Consider the following 15,291-nt stretch of genomic DNA (forward strand, 5'->3'; position numbering starts at 1 on the left):
GAATGTACCCCACAACATTGACTGGTATTTATCAACTTCATGATCAGGGTTAAATGGATGCCCAGAAGACCAGTATGGAGGAGAAGGGTCTGGAAGCTTAAAGATCCAGCGAATGAACAGAGATTTAGAGACATATTACTCAAAGCCTTTGACGAAATAGAAGGGGATATAGCTTCACATGGGGTAGAAAACAACTGGAGGTTTCTACGGGACAAACTGATGAGGGCCACTGACCAGATCTGTGGATGGTACAAAGTCCTCTCTCGACTCAAGGTAACATGGTGGTGGAACAATGTGGCTGACAAGGCTATTAGAGAAATGAGACAGGCATAGAAGGACTGAAAGAATGGTGGTAGCATGGAATTTTATCAGATTGGCAGAATGGAAGCTAGGAGACAGGTTTACTTAGCCAGAGGGGAAGTAGATAAGAAAAAATTTGCCAATGTCCTGTGTCATGAAGACCAAAGACTTGAAGTATTTCGTGTTGCAAGACAGTATGTGAGAGAGAATCGTGATGTCACAGGAGAGAAATGTGTCCTCATGGATGATGGTTCACTTGCACTAAACGAGGATGCAAAGAGAGAGGTTTGGAGAAGCCACTATCAAAGGTTGATCAATAAAGAGAATGAATGGGAGAAAGGGAAAATGCCAAATGTCAACCCAACGGAGGGACCAGCTTTCCGAGTTGACAGTTCCTTGGTAGATAAAGCAATTAAGAGTATGAAGACAGGGAAACCCCTGGCCCATCAGGAATTATTGCAGAGATGCTCAAAATGTCTGGCAGTATCAGCTATAGTCTAGTCACCTGTATAGTTAACCAGGTGATACACGAAGGGGGTCATACCCAATGACTGGTGTAGCAGCATAATAGTCAACTGCTACAAATGTAAAGGTGATGCTTTAGATACAAATAATTACAGAGGTATCAAGTTGTTGGATCAGGTAATGAAGGTCACGGAGAGGGTCATAGCCCAACTGATTTGGGAGAATGTCAGTTTAGATGAGATGCAGTTCAGTTTCATGCCAGGGAAAAGCACCACTGATGCTATATTTCTGGTAAGTCAGCTGCAAGAGAAATACCTAGCCAAAGATAAACCTCTGTACTTGGCTTTCATTGACATGGAGAAAGCCTTTGACAGGATCCTCTGATCCCTTATCTGGTGGTCAATGAAGAAACTAGGGATAGATGAATGGTTAGTGAGAGCTGTGTGAGCCATGTACAGGGACGCTGCTAGTAAGGTGAGGGTTGACAATGAGTACAGTTAAGAATTCCGGGAAGAGGTAGGGGTCCACCAAGGCTCAGTCCTCAACCCTCTCATATTTATCATAGTCCCCTAGGCAATAACAGAGGAATTCAAGACAGGATGCCTCTGAGAGCTCCTCTATGCTGATGACCTTGCTCTAATTGCTGAGTCACTATCAGAACTTGAGAAGTTTCAGGCATGGAAGCAAGGACTAGAATCGAAGGGCCTTTGAGTCAACCTAGCTAAAACCAAAGTCCTGATAAGTAGGAAGGCAGACCAACCACAAATCCCTTCAGGTAGATGGCTCTCCTCGATCTGTAGAAAAGGCATAGGTAGAAACTCCATAAGATGTAGCCAGTGTAAGCTATGGACACATAAGAGGTGCAGCAATATCAAAGGAAGGCTAACTGGGAAGATAGATTTTGTATGTGGCAGACACTCAGGAGCAATAAACACTGAAAATGTGCAGAGAACAACTTCTGCCACATTCCATGGAGAAAAACTAGAAGTAGTTGATAGCTTCCATTACCTAGGTGACCAAGTCAGTAGCCGGGGAGAGTGTGCTGAAACTGTAGCTGCTAGAATAAGAATAGCCTGCTGGTGACAAAGGGCCTCTTGCTCAGAGTAAAACGTTGACGGTATGATGCATGTGTACGAACAACCATCTTCATGGTAGTGAAACATGGGCCGTGACTGCCGAGGACATGCGTAATCTTGCAAGGAATGAAGCCAGTATGATCTGATTGGTGTGTAATGTCAGTGTGCATATTTAACAGTGTAAGTACCTTGAGAGAAAAGTTGGAGCTAAGAAGCATCAGATGTGGTGTGCAAGAGAGACGACTGCGCTGGTATTGTCATGTGGCAAGAATGGATGAGGATAGCTGTGGGAAAAAGTGCCACACCCTTGCAGTTAAGGGAACCTGTGGAAGAGGTAGACCCAGGAGGACCTGGGATGAAGTAGTGAAGCACAACCTTCGAACATTGGGCCTCACTGAGGCAATGACAGGAGACTGAGACCTTTGGAAATATGCTGTGCTTGAGAAGACCCTGCAAGCCAAATAAGTCCATAACCCATGGCCTATGCCAGGGGTGTAACCAGCCCACTTATGCATACCTTTCCTTCATTAGGCACTAAACTCTGCTTGTGAAGACCTATTGAGGCAAGTGAAATCGAAATCGAGATCAAATTCGATGACTGGCATCTGTGCTAGTGAAGCGCTAAGAACACCGTCCAAGCGTAATCATTGCCAGAGCAGCTGACTGGCTTCCATGCTGGTGGTACGTAAAAAGCACCAATCAAGCATGACCATTACCAGAGCCAGTGGCATGTGAAAAATATTTGAGCGAGGTCATTGCCAGTGCCGCTGGACTGGCTCCTGTGCAGGTGGCATATAAAAAATACTTTTTGAGCATGTCCGTTGCCAGTACCGCCTGACTGGCCCTCCTCTACCTGTCTCCTGATCCTCTCTCTTTTGTTCTCTTCCCTCCCTTCTGCCCCTCTTCTTTTGTTCTCTCTTCTCGCCCTCTTTCTGTAGCTCTCTTTTCCTCTCTCTCTCTGTACCTGTCTCCTGACCCACTTTCTGTTATTCTTTTCTCCCCCCCCTCTCTGTAGCTTCATTCTGACCCACTTTCTGTAGCTCTCTTCTCCTCTCTCCTCATACCTTTCTCCTGATCATATTTCGGTTGCTCTCTTCTCTCCATCTTTCTGTAGCTCTCCACTTTCTCTCTTCTCTATTCTCCCTGTACCTTTCCCCATCAACTGAACCTTCTCTCTCCCCTCACATATACAAGAACCCCTTCCTTCCCTGAACCTCTCTCTCCTCTCCTATATTCCTCTTCCTGTCCCCTAAGAGTCTTCTCTATCACTGCATCACTATCATCTCCTCCCAACTACCCCCAGCCACCCCTAGATAATGTGTGGTACCCATGTATTCCCCTCTGTAGCAAGACATCAATGCTTCTCCCCCAGTCATACTTTAAGCTTTAGCATAAACCCACTTCCTTCTTCCCTCCAATACTCACCTCCCCCGCCCACGTCCCTCACTTCATATCAGGAGTTTTTCCTTTCTTCATTCTTCTCTCTTTCTACCTTGCAAGTTACTTGACAACCTCACTTGTGCTGGTGGGTCAAGAAAGAAAAAGTACCCAGTGCCTTTCTCTGTAAAGTGGTGGGTATTAGGAACGGCATCCAGCCACAGACTCTATGCCACAACAGGCGACTGGAGATCACCATAGCCCTGTGGCTTGCCAGAGCCTGTTAAACTGTCCACTCTATGCTAGCATAAAAAAAAAGCAAACTTTATATGATGATGACAATGATCTGTATCATTTCTAGAATTAATTTGGTTTTTTATTTTATCTTTTCAGAAGCCGAATTTAAAGAGTATTGGTACAGATCATGAAGTCCAGATTTCTATCAGGGACAAAATTAAAATTCATGGCAGATATTCTCATGTAAAAAATGCTAAACTTGATGTCCAATCATTATTACTGGAATACAAAGAGGCTGATGAGGAAATCCTTTTTAAAGACATCGTACAATGGTCTTACTTTGATGAAAATAATCCAGAAAACATAAGAATGTTTAGTGACAAAGAAAATGCCAAGCTTGAGAAAGCAAACTCACAGAAAAAGAAATCCCTTGATTGGAACAACAGAAGATACGATTTTCAGAAAATGAGTTTTCAACATGGAGGGAAGAATTATAAAATGAAGAGAAAAAACCTAATGGATGGTACGTGCATATTTTTACTATAAAGACATTCTTGCTTGTTTTTTATTGTCTTTTTATCAGTAACAAATGCTGGTTGGTTGGTTGGTTGGTTTCTCTAGTCACACTTTACATTAAGGGAGAGAAAAGAGCAACAAACGGAAGAAGAAATCAAAAGAGAGTGGGCAAGAAGAGAGCAACAGAAACAGGATCAGAAGGAAGCTATAGAGAGAGGGGAGAAGAGAGCTACAGCAAGAGGAAAAAGAGAGCAAAAGAGGAGGGGTGAAGAGAGGATCAGAAAGAAACTACAAAGAGGGGAGGAGAGGAGAGCAACTGAGAGAAGGGAGAATGGAGCTACAGAGAGGGGACAGGAGAGCTACAGAGAAAGTGAGAGGCTCAAAAGAAGGTACTGAGAGAGAGAAGAGAGCTACAGAGGGAGGGGAGAAGAGAGCTCCAGTGAGAGGGGAGAAGAGAGCTACAGAGAGATGAGGAGAAGAGAGCAACCGAAAGATGATCAGGAGAAAGGTATGAGAAGAGAGATACAGTGGGAGGGCAAGAAGAGGGGCAGAAGAGAGCTAGAAAGGGAGAGAAGAGAACAAAAGAGAGAGGGTCAGAAGACAGGTAGAGAGTGAGAGAGAGGGGAAGAGAGCTACAGAAAGAAGGTTAGAAGACAGGTACACTAAGAGAGGTGAAGAGAGCTAGAGAGAAAGGGAGGGAAGTGACCAACAGAAAGAGGCTAAAAAAGATACCGAGAGAGAAGAGAGCTACAGGAAGAGAGTCATAAGACAGGTACAGAGAGAAGGGAAGAAGTGAACAACAGACAGGTACAGGGAGAGAGGAGAGCTACAGAGAGAGGGGAGAAGTGAGTAATAGAGAGTGGGGGAGAAGAGAATGACAGAAAGAGGGTGGGAGAAGAGAGCTACAGAAAGTGGGGGAGAAGAGAGAAACAAAGAATGTCAGAATTAAACGTCAGAGAGAGGGGAGAAGAGAGCTGCAGAGGGAGATGGATGGGAGAAAGCTAATGAGAAAACAAGTGAAGTGCACTACAGAGAAAGTTAATCTAAGAGATTAGAGATGAAGAATGGGAGTTTTATAATAATTTTATAATAATTTACATTTGACCCTTGCTGAATTAATTTCAAGAACCTTTGCTTCAAGACCTGGCTTCCAATCTGATATTTATTCTCTAGGCAAGAGGAGCTTTCAATGGCAGCCAGTCTTAAAATCCTCTGTTAAAGCTTGGGGGGGGTGGCTATGATAAACAAGAGAGGGCTGAGGACTAACCCACAGGCAACACCCACTTGTACACTAAATTCCTTGCTATACTCGTTGCCAACTTTTACCTTATTGACAGCATCCCTGTACATGGCTTATACAGCTCTCACTGACCACTCATCTATCCCAAGTTTCTGCATTGACCACCAGATAAGAGAGATGGGGATCCTGTCAAGAGCTTCCTCTGCATCTCATCTCGCCGAAGTCTCTTCCTAATTACTTCAGTTTTCACCCATTCTGTAACTTTCATCTTCTGCTCCAGGAATTTAATATGTTTGTAATTGTTTCGGTAGGTATCACCTTTACTTTTGTAGTTGTTGACTATAATGCTGCGAAAATTGGAGCAAGTCATGTCCCCATAGCTGTGCCTTGACTATTGAGTTAGTTTCTTTTCCGTTGAAAAGAAATGTATTGTTTTCAAGGATGAGGCTGACTGCATCTAGTATGAAGGTTACAGTAAATCTATTGACGTGTTGTGTTTTTGAGCAAGGTACTCTACTTCACCTTGCTACAGTTGGCAAAAGTGAGTTGTCGCTGTAATTCAAAGGGGCCATCCCTGTAACATTCTGTGTGAGGCTGAATCTCCCTGAGATCTAACTTATGGTATGCATGTCTGTGGAGTATTCAGCCACTTGCACGTTAATTTTATGAGCAGACTGTTTCGTTGATCAGATAAACAGGAACCTCATCATCATAACCAATGGAGTGCCACTTTTTAAAAAGAGTGAAAGAAAAGGAAATGCTCCAAATCGTAAGTCAAAAATGTCGTGTTTAGCATTATCAATGAAAGCTGAGATGAAATTATTGCTATTCCATCGTGTATTCACCCTCGACTCACACTCAGTTTGATAACAACAGCCTGTGATCTGGGGGCTTTGCCTCCTGATCTGTGAGGCCCACAAATGCCACTGTTATGATTGGATTAATATCCATATTGATCCTAAAGATTAAAAAGATTTTCCTGACCCTATATAAGATCTTTATTTGTTTTCTTCCAATCACTTGCTCCAGTTCACTCAGCTGGCCAAAATGAATTCTAGCTGTAATTCAAAGGGGCAAGCCTTATCAATTTCTGTGTGAGGCTGAGATAATGATATGCATGTCCATGGAGTACTCAGCCACTTGCGAGTTAATTTTATCCTCGTGTGGTAATGAAAAGCAAAAGTGACATCCAATATTTGGTGTGTCAATGTTTCTATAACTTTTCTTTGGATCTACTCTACAAGAAACAATAGACATGATATTTTCTGAGACAGATGCAGGAGAACTGCTTAGAGAAATGACTGTCACTGTACCAGATCTTTATAGATCTAAGGCATTTGATACGTTAACCAGTGAAGTACTGTGGATTGTTTTGTGTGAACTTGGTTGAACAAAACATTTTGTGAGCATCTTAAGGAACTACAGAGAAACATGGAAGCTCAGATAGTCTTTAATGGTGAGCTATCTCATGAATTTTCAGTGGACAACAAGAGCCAAACAGGGAGATATTCTTGCCCCTACACTTTTCTCTATTTATTTTGCTGCATTGCTTTGGTGTGTTTTCAAAGATTGCAACAGGAGAATTGGAATCAGATTTCAGACACCCGGTCACATTTTTAATTTGACCCAGTTTAACTACAAAGACTTTCAAAAGACTTGCTAGAGAATTACTTTATGCTGATGATGCTGATTTGTTGGCACCCTCAGAGGGGGAAATGCAACATTTGAGGGACAGATTTTGCACTGCATGTGTACATTTTGGACTCATAATTAGTCTGGGGAAAAACCAAAGTATTGTTTGTCCTCCTGGGCCAGGACAGACATTCTGAACAAAACATTTTTTTGTGAATGAAACAAGGTTAGAAATGATTGACACCTTTGTTTACCTTGGAAGCACAGTGTCAAGAGATTTTAGTCTTGATGCCGAGATATACTATCGAATAGGGAAGGGAAGTGTTGCATTTGGAAAGGGAGTCTGGGTGGAGAGAGGTGTTTCCCTGCAGACAAAAACCAGTATCTATAAAACGTGTGTATTGATGGTACTTCTTTAATCAAGTGAGATGTGGACCACTTACAGGCGTCGTATGAAAATGCTATAGCAAGACAGTGGATTAAGTGTTTCTCATGGCTGTGATGGTTACACCCTTGCTACATTTAGGAAACAACTTACCTCTACCTTCAGTCAGTTAGGTCTTAAAATAACCATTTGCTGCTAATTTTCCTAAAGTTGTTTATTTTTTAGACCTTTCTCCAAATACCTCTTGTTATAAACCTTACCATAAGCCCAACAAGAAAGTTTCCTATATACACAAACAGGCTTATCCCATGCAGGTGAGGGTTGGCAACGAGTACAGTTAAGAATTCCGGGAAGAGGTAGGGGTCCACCAAGGCTCAGTCCTCAGCCCTCTCTTATTTATCATAGTCCTCCAGGCAATAACGGAGGAATTCAAGACAGGATGCCCCTGTGAGCTCCTCTATGCTGATGACCTTGCTCTAATTGCTGAGTCACTATCAGAACTGGAGGAGAAATTTCAGGCATGGAAGCAAGGACTAGAATCGAAGGGCCTTTGAGTCAACCTAGCTAAAACCAAAGTCCTGATAAGTAGGAAGGCAGACCAACCACAAATCCCTTCATGTAGATGGCTCTCCTCGATCTGTAGAAAAGGCATAGGTAGAAACTCCATAAGATGTAGCCAGTGTAAGCTATGGACACACAAGAGGTGCAGCAATATCAAAGGAAGGCTAACTGGGAAGATAGATTTTGTATGTGGCAGATGCTCAGGAGCAATAAACACTGAAAATGTGCAGAAAACAACTTCTGCCACATTCCAGGGAGAAAAACTAGAAGCAGTTGATAGCTTCCAATCCTGAAGTCACTAACTACTAATCTATGTTGTGAGTTGCATTCTTCATGTGGGAATGTTTTGGCACTTATAACTAACCATCTTTCCCATTTCCAGGCAAAAATGTAGTCAATCTGACTAGTGTTCCCACCAGACTGGTAGGTGAACAGGTGACTGAAGTTAGTGTTACAGATCATAAGATCATTTGCATCACAGAACTCCAACAGCCTGGTTCCCTCTTCTTTGCGGGAACCAAATCCATTGCGACCATGTACACCAGAGAAGCTCCCTAGATGTTGTCCAACATGTCCATTGAAGTCGCCAGCCACAAAGAGAAGTTCCCTGTCATTCGTCAATGAAGTAGTCTGCAAGAGAGTGTCATAAAATCGGTCTTTCTGTTCATCAGGTAGCCCTGGCTGAGAGGCATACACCAAGATAATGATTGCTAATCCATGTTGCAGCATTAATCTAATCCTAAGTATTCTATCACAGACTCTGACTACCTCGGTTACCTTATCAACCCATTTCTCCGCAAGAAGTGTACCCATACCCGCGACCCTGTCAGTGTTCCCTGCCCAGAAAATCTTATACCTATATTCTTTGCCTTTGAGGAACCTAGCAGAACTTCCTCTCCACCTTACTTCTTGGATGCAACACAAATCTAAATGTCTCCATTCAAGCATCAGTATGAATAATAAAAAAAGACTCCAAAACAGACCGAGGAAAATCATTTGGTTTGCTTCCAATTTTTTCTTAATGTTCAAACAAATATAGACAAACGATTCCTGTTTCCCTAAGAGAATTTTCAGAAAATCAGAAACACTGAAAAATATTCAACAGGCATTAGGCTACATGATCATATAGCTGCTGCTCCAATATGAAAAGCATCATTATACACAAACACCACCAAGAGCCTACTCCCAGTTGTAAGTGTCGTGACCCAGGAACCTGTCCACTCAACCAGAGATGTATTATTAAATCCATCACATATGAGGCAGAAGTTACAGCAACACTAGATTATGACATAACTGAAAAGAAGAGCTACATCAAGCTATGTAAAGGCAACTTCAAAAATCGATATGCTAATCAGATATCTTCCTTCTGACACAGGGACTAAAGTAAAGCCACTACAGGGGTTGGACAAAATAATAGAAATGCCATTAAATTTCAAACAAATTTATTTTAATATAGGTTAGGACTGCTTTGGCAGTAATTACAGCTTGAATTCTATGAGGTATGGACTCATACAATGTCTGAATTGTTTCCAAAGGAATTTTTGTCCATTCTTCAGCTAAAACAGTCTCCAATTCTTGGAGTGATGATGGTGGAGGATATCGACTCCTTACTTGTTTTTCTGAAATGCACCATAAATGTTCAATAATATTGAGATCCAGGGGACTGTGGTGGGCAGATAAGATGTTCAACTTCACTAGAATGTTCCTCGTGCCATTCAGTAACAACTTTAGTTGTGTGAATTGATGCATTATCATCCTGAAAGATTGTGTTTCCCTCCGGAATCTGTTCCGCAGCCATAGGATGAATTTGATCAGATAAAATACTTAAATAATCTTGACTATTAATTCTGCCATGAAGGGAAACCATTGGGCCGGTGGATTTCAAAGATATAACGCCCCCCCCCCCCGATATTATTACAGATCCTCCTCCATGTTTAACAGTTAGAAGAAGGCAGTCTGGGTCAAATACTTCTTTTGGTTATCTCCACGTGTATATTCGGCTGGTACTCGGAAATATGGCAAAATATGACTTGTCCAAGAAAATAACATTCTTCGACTGCTCTAGGGACCAATTCTGTAGGTTTTTACTCCACTCTAAATGCTTTGCAATGTTTGTTTTTGAAAGTAGTGGTTTTCTGATTGCAGCTCTCCTGTAAAATCCAGCTTTGTGGAGCTCATGGAAAAAAGTTTTTGAGGAAACTGGGTTCTCGAGGTAAGCTCTGCAGTAATTCTGGGAGCTGTACTTTTGTGATCCTTTCTAACAATTCCCGTGAGAGTCTGATGGTCCCTATCTGAAAGTTTTGGTTTTCTTCCGGAGTTTTGTTTCGATAAGTAGGTTTTTCCCGCTTTCTCAAAAGCTGTCATTACTTTCAAGACGGTACTTCTTGATACACCAAACATTTCGGCTGTTTCCATTATGCTAATGCCTGCCATACAAGCATCAACAATTTTTACCTCTTTGAAAGTCCAATAGATCTGTCATTTAACGAATTTTAATTAACTTTTTCTGGTGATATCTGAAAAGAAACATCAATTTTAGCAAAATAAAAAGCAACACTAATAATAAAAAAAAACATAAAAAGAAACAAGCTTTTGACGGTTTAATAGATATTTCAAAATTATGATGATAGGTGTTTCCATTATTTTGTCCAACCCCTGTATGTTGGCTAGCTATATGTGCGGTTTGAAGTCAGACACTGCACCACATACACTAATTTGTGTGTTTGTGAGTATGTGTGTGTGTGTGAAATATAATGATTGTTACTTCTTTTCAGAAGAGGACCATCACTTCATTGAACATAACACAATCATATGTATACAGGTGGCTCTTCAACCCAGCTTTGTTCTGCAGGAACATTTGCAATCATGACATTTTTTTCTTTTAATTACAAATGTACCATGGTGTGTGCATGGTGGCAGAACCATGCCACAAGCAGCTCATCTTCTCCCTGGTTAATGTTACTTTAGATGCCTGACAAACCCACCCATCTACATATATATATATATATATATAGTTCAATTTGACAACTCCACTAGAATGGACGAAAGCGCTAATATATGATATATGATGTATAAAAACATGTAATATACAAATAAATATCTGTAAATATAGAATCATCTGAATTTCTGAGTATCTAATTTTTTCTAACATAAAATACCTGTACATCATCTCCGAACCTTCTAACATATATATATATATATATATACACACACACACACACACACACACACATATATATATATATAATGTCATACTCATCATCATCATATTTTCAAATCTGTCTTTCAATGCTTGTATGTCATATGGTTTGATACAATCCAACAGGCCCAGGGACTATATTGTGTTCTAATGCCTGCTTTGTTTGGAATTCATTGCCACAACCACTACCACCACCACCACACCAACACCCCATTACTACTACTACTACTACTACTACTACTACTACTACTACTACTACTATTACTACTACTAGTACTACTACAAAACTACAGTGCCCTGTTTAATATTTCAGTATTTATTGTCTAAACCCCCAAATTAATCAAAATATTCTTGTTTTTGTTTTGTTTTTTAAAACTTTCAATAGAAAAAGGGTTTATAATTTTATTTTTGTTCTGAAATATTTGATTTCTGTTTGAACTCTAGAAGCGATCCCTAATACATGGTCACCAATGGGAGACAACGAATTGCTTAAAAGTGTTCAAATCACAAATGGACAAGAATATGATGACATCCAAGCCATTTTCAGTCAATATTTGCCTTCCTATCATATAACCAAAGTTTGTATTTTCATTTCTGTTATAAACAATATTTGATGGTTTATTGTTAAAACAAAATGTTAAGAGACATTTTGTTTGTATGAAAGATTTAAATCTCATTGTATGAACCTATTTTGGGATGGTTCTATGTGTTTTTGGATATTCACAAGAAATCTTTGCTCAACAAAAATACCTCTGCTTTAACTTCTTGCATTGAATTGTAAATGCAACACCATTTTGCAGCTAAACTATTATGCCTTACCAAAATTTACAGCTGAATCAAAATTGGTATCAAATAAAAAAGAAAAAAAAAAGCAGATAGGGTTGGGGTTTTTCACCATAAACGTTATTTCCTTGTCAAAGAAGTGAACTGATTGTTTTTTCATAAATGTATTTTCCTTTTCTACAGATTGAGAGAATTCAAAATAAAGCATTATACCACGGATACCAAGTATTGAAAAGAAAGTATGAGCTAGAAAATCCAAACATTTCAAATGAAGTTGATAGCCTTTGGCATGGTACTGCTGGAGGATCTATTGATGGAATAAATAAATCAGGATTCAACCGTAGCTATTGTGGTAAAAATGGTAAGTATATTCTAATCAACATCATCATCATCATCTACCCACCCTTCCTATTGTCCTGAGCTGGACAGTCACTCTCCACATTGATTGCTGTTTAGAATCCTTTCTCACACAGAGAGGATGTCATGTTGCTCACACATTCCATGTTTGGCATCGTTTCTACTGCCAGGTCCCCTTCCTAACATCTTCTGCTCTAGAGTAAACCAGGTGTATTTTATTATTGTGGAACCAACACTTTTATTTGGATTGGGAGGAAGGGTCTGTCCCCATCCATTAATGTTCCTCTTGAAACTTTGTAAATGAAAATATTGCAGGAAAGATAAGAGAAGGGGTGGAATTCCAGAGGGGTAATGTTTTGGGGAAGAAGGACTGGGTGTAGTGGTGGGTCGGCAGGACTGGACAGAAATATCAACAAGCGAACACCAGGCCTAGCAATCACCATTCTGAGTTTGTCAATTATAGATATACTGAGATAATCAATACAGTGTTGTTAACTCTCATTGAAATATTCAATGTCTGCTACAGCCTAGAAATTGGTTAAGGGACATTTAATAACTGTATAGAAATCTGATAAACCAGAAGTGGTACCATTGTTATTGCCTGTTGTGTAATTATAATTATAACTTTGTAATATAATTCTTTTCTACTCTAGACACAAGTCCGAAATTTTGGAGGAGGGGCAGTTGATTAAATCAACCTCAGTACACAACTGGTACTTAATTCATTGACCTCGAAAGAATGAAAAGCAAAGTTGACCTCAGCAGAATTTGAACTCAGACGAAATACTGTTAAGCGGGCTAACATTTCTGCCAGCTTGCCACCTTAACTTTATAATGTAACTAGCAGTATTGCCCGGCGTTGCTCGGGTTTGTTTCGACCCTTTAGAATTGGAATTTTTGAAAAGTAAAACTTTTGCATTATGTAGCTTGTTATTCTCTTTCAGTGAACATTTTTCTGGTTGAAATACACGGAAAAATGGCGACACAGCAGTAAAAAAATCGTAAAAAATAGGGATTTTCATAGAAAAAAAAAGCACCATTTTGATGTAAATAATGTTAACATGGTCCGATTTGAATTTTTTCTTCTATGGAAGGAAGACCTAACCTTCTGTCATACTCTCAATTTTGGTCAACTTGCGCTGCTGGGTCTCGGAGGAGATAGTGTTAGATGAAGGCTACCAAACCTGCCATACACCGACAACTTCAGCTTTATATATAGACTACTCATAACCCGTTGGGTCACCGGAAAAGCCTTAGTTTCCCAGCAACAGAGTTTTTGTTTCGTGGGGTTTTTCTTCTTTTTCCAGATTATTTTGCATGCTTTCAACGAATGTAACTTCGAAACCACGAGTAAGGAAAGATTTAGCTGCTATTTCTTGCACGCCCTGCTACCACATAACAGGTATTTCGGGTCCTTTATCGCAAAGAGCAGTTACGTGGTAGTGGGGCGTGCTAGAAATAGCAGCCAATTATTTGGAAGTGAGATACGTTGAATGCACTTGGAAAAAAAACTATGGAAAAAAATTATTTCACACTGAGGTTACGAACAGGTCTTTTACGAAATATTTATGCCAAAAAGGATTTTTGTAATGGTATTCACTTGAAAATGATTTTTAAAAACCATTGAAATATTGTCTGTTTAAAGAAAATTAAAATATAAATACTTATTGTACAAACAACTTAAATTTTTGAAATCACATTCACTTACAAATATTACTAAATGATTAGATTGTGCTTAACAAAAGCGAAATTAGAAACAGTTTTCGAAATTAGAAACAGTTTTAAGTGTATACCATAGGATTTATTAACTAGGCACAGGAGTGGCTGTGTGGTTAGAAGATTGCTTACCAACCACATGGTTCCTAATTCAGTCCTACTGTGTGGCACCCTGGGCAAGTGTCTTCTACTATTGCCTCAGGCTGACGAAAGAATTGTGAGTGGATTTGGTAGAAAGAAACTGAAAGAAGCTCATCGTGTATTTATCGTCACCATAATCATCACTGTTTAACATCTACTTTCCATGCTGGCATGGGTTCAATGGTTTGACTGAGAGCTGGCAAGCCAGAAGGCTGTACCAGGCTCTAATCTGATCTGGTAGAGTTTCTACAGCTGGATGCCCTTCCTAATGCCAACCACTGCGAGAGTGTAGTGGGTCCTTTTTATGTGCCATTGGCACGAGGGCCAGTCAGGCGGTACTGTCATTGACCATGACATGCATTTGTGAAAACTTATTGAGGTCTTCACAACAAGGTCTTCACAAGTGCAGCTTATTGCTCAATGATTGAAGTGTACTCTTAGATGGACCCATTATACTGTACTAGCATAGGCCACTGTTATGGTTTCACTTGGTTTGCCAGGTCTTCTCAAGCACAGCATATCTCCAATGGTGCTGGTCACTTGTCATCACCTCCGTGAAGCCCAACATTCAAAGATCATGCTTAACCACCTCATTCCAGGTCTTCCTGGGTCTACCTCTTCCACAGGTTCCCTCAACTGCTAGGGTGTGACACTTTTTCACAGAGCTGTTCTCATCCATTCACAACACATGACCACACCAGTGCAGTCATCTCTCTTGCACACCACAACTGATGCTTCTTATCTCCAACTTTTCTCTCGGGGTGCTTACACTCTGTCGTGTATGCACACTGACGTTACACATCCAGTAGAGCATATTGGCTGCGTTCCTTGCAAGATTACGCATGTCCTCAGCCATCACGGCCCATATCTCACTGCCATGTAGCATGGTTGTTCATACACATGCGTCATACAGTCTACCTTTTACTCTGAGGGAAAGGCCTTTTGTCACCAGCAGAGGTAGGAGCTCTCTGAACTTTGCCCAGACTATCGTTACTCTAGCAGCTACACTCTCAGAGCATTCACCTGACTTGGTCCCCTAGGTGATGGAAGCTGTCAACTACTTCTAGGTTTTCTCCCTGGAATATGGCAGAAGTTGTTCTCTGTATATTTCCAGTATTTATTGCTCCTGAGCATCTGCCACATACAAAAACTATCTTCCCAGTTAGCCTTCCTTTGATATTGCTGCACCTCTTATATGTCCATAGCTTACACTGGGTACATATTTTAGAGTTTCTACCTATGCCTTTTCTACAGATCGAGGAGAGTCATCTACCTGAAGGGATTTGTGGTTTGTCTGCTTCCTATT

The 15,291-nt window shown here is 40.6% G+C and overlaps 2 protein-coding genes across 3 annotated transcripts in view; both read left to right on the forward strand.

Annotated features, from left to right (window-relative positions):
• Positions 1-15,291, forward strand: part of LOC115211065 (protein mono-ADP-ribosyltransferase PARP14-like) — a 554,188-nt gene that overhangs the window by 178,962 nt on the left and 359,935 nt on the right. The gene's annotated exons all lie outside the window — the stretch shown is intronic.
• Positions 1-15,291, forward strand: part of LOC115209604 (protein mono-ADP-ribosyltransferase PARP14-like) — a 132,281-nt gene that overhangs the window by 112,895 nt on the left and 4,095 nt on the right. For both annotated transcript variants that reach the window (XM_029778047.2, XM_036508696.1), the window contains 3 exons: positions 3,612-3,978; positions 11,433-11,566; positions 11,955-12,132. In XM_029778047.2, coding sequence (XP_029633907.1) covers positions 3,612-3,978; positions 11,433-11,566; positions 11,955-12,132 — 679 coding nt within the window. The remainder of the gene's footprint in view (positions 1-3,611; positions 3,979-11,432; positions 11,567-11,954; positions 12,133-15,291) is intronic.

Source organism: Octopus sinensis, linkage group LG1, assembly GCF_006345805.1.
Source record: "Octopus sinensis linkage group LG1, ASM634580v1, whole genome shotgun sequence".
NCBI classification, from domain to species: domain Eukaryota; kingdom Metazoa; phylum Mollusca; class Cephalopoda; order Octopoda; family Octopodidae; genus Octopus; species Octopus sinensis.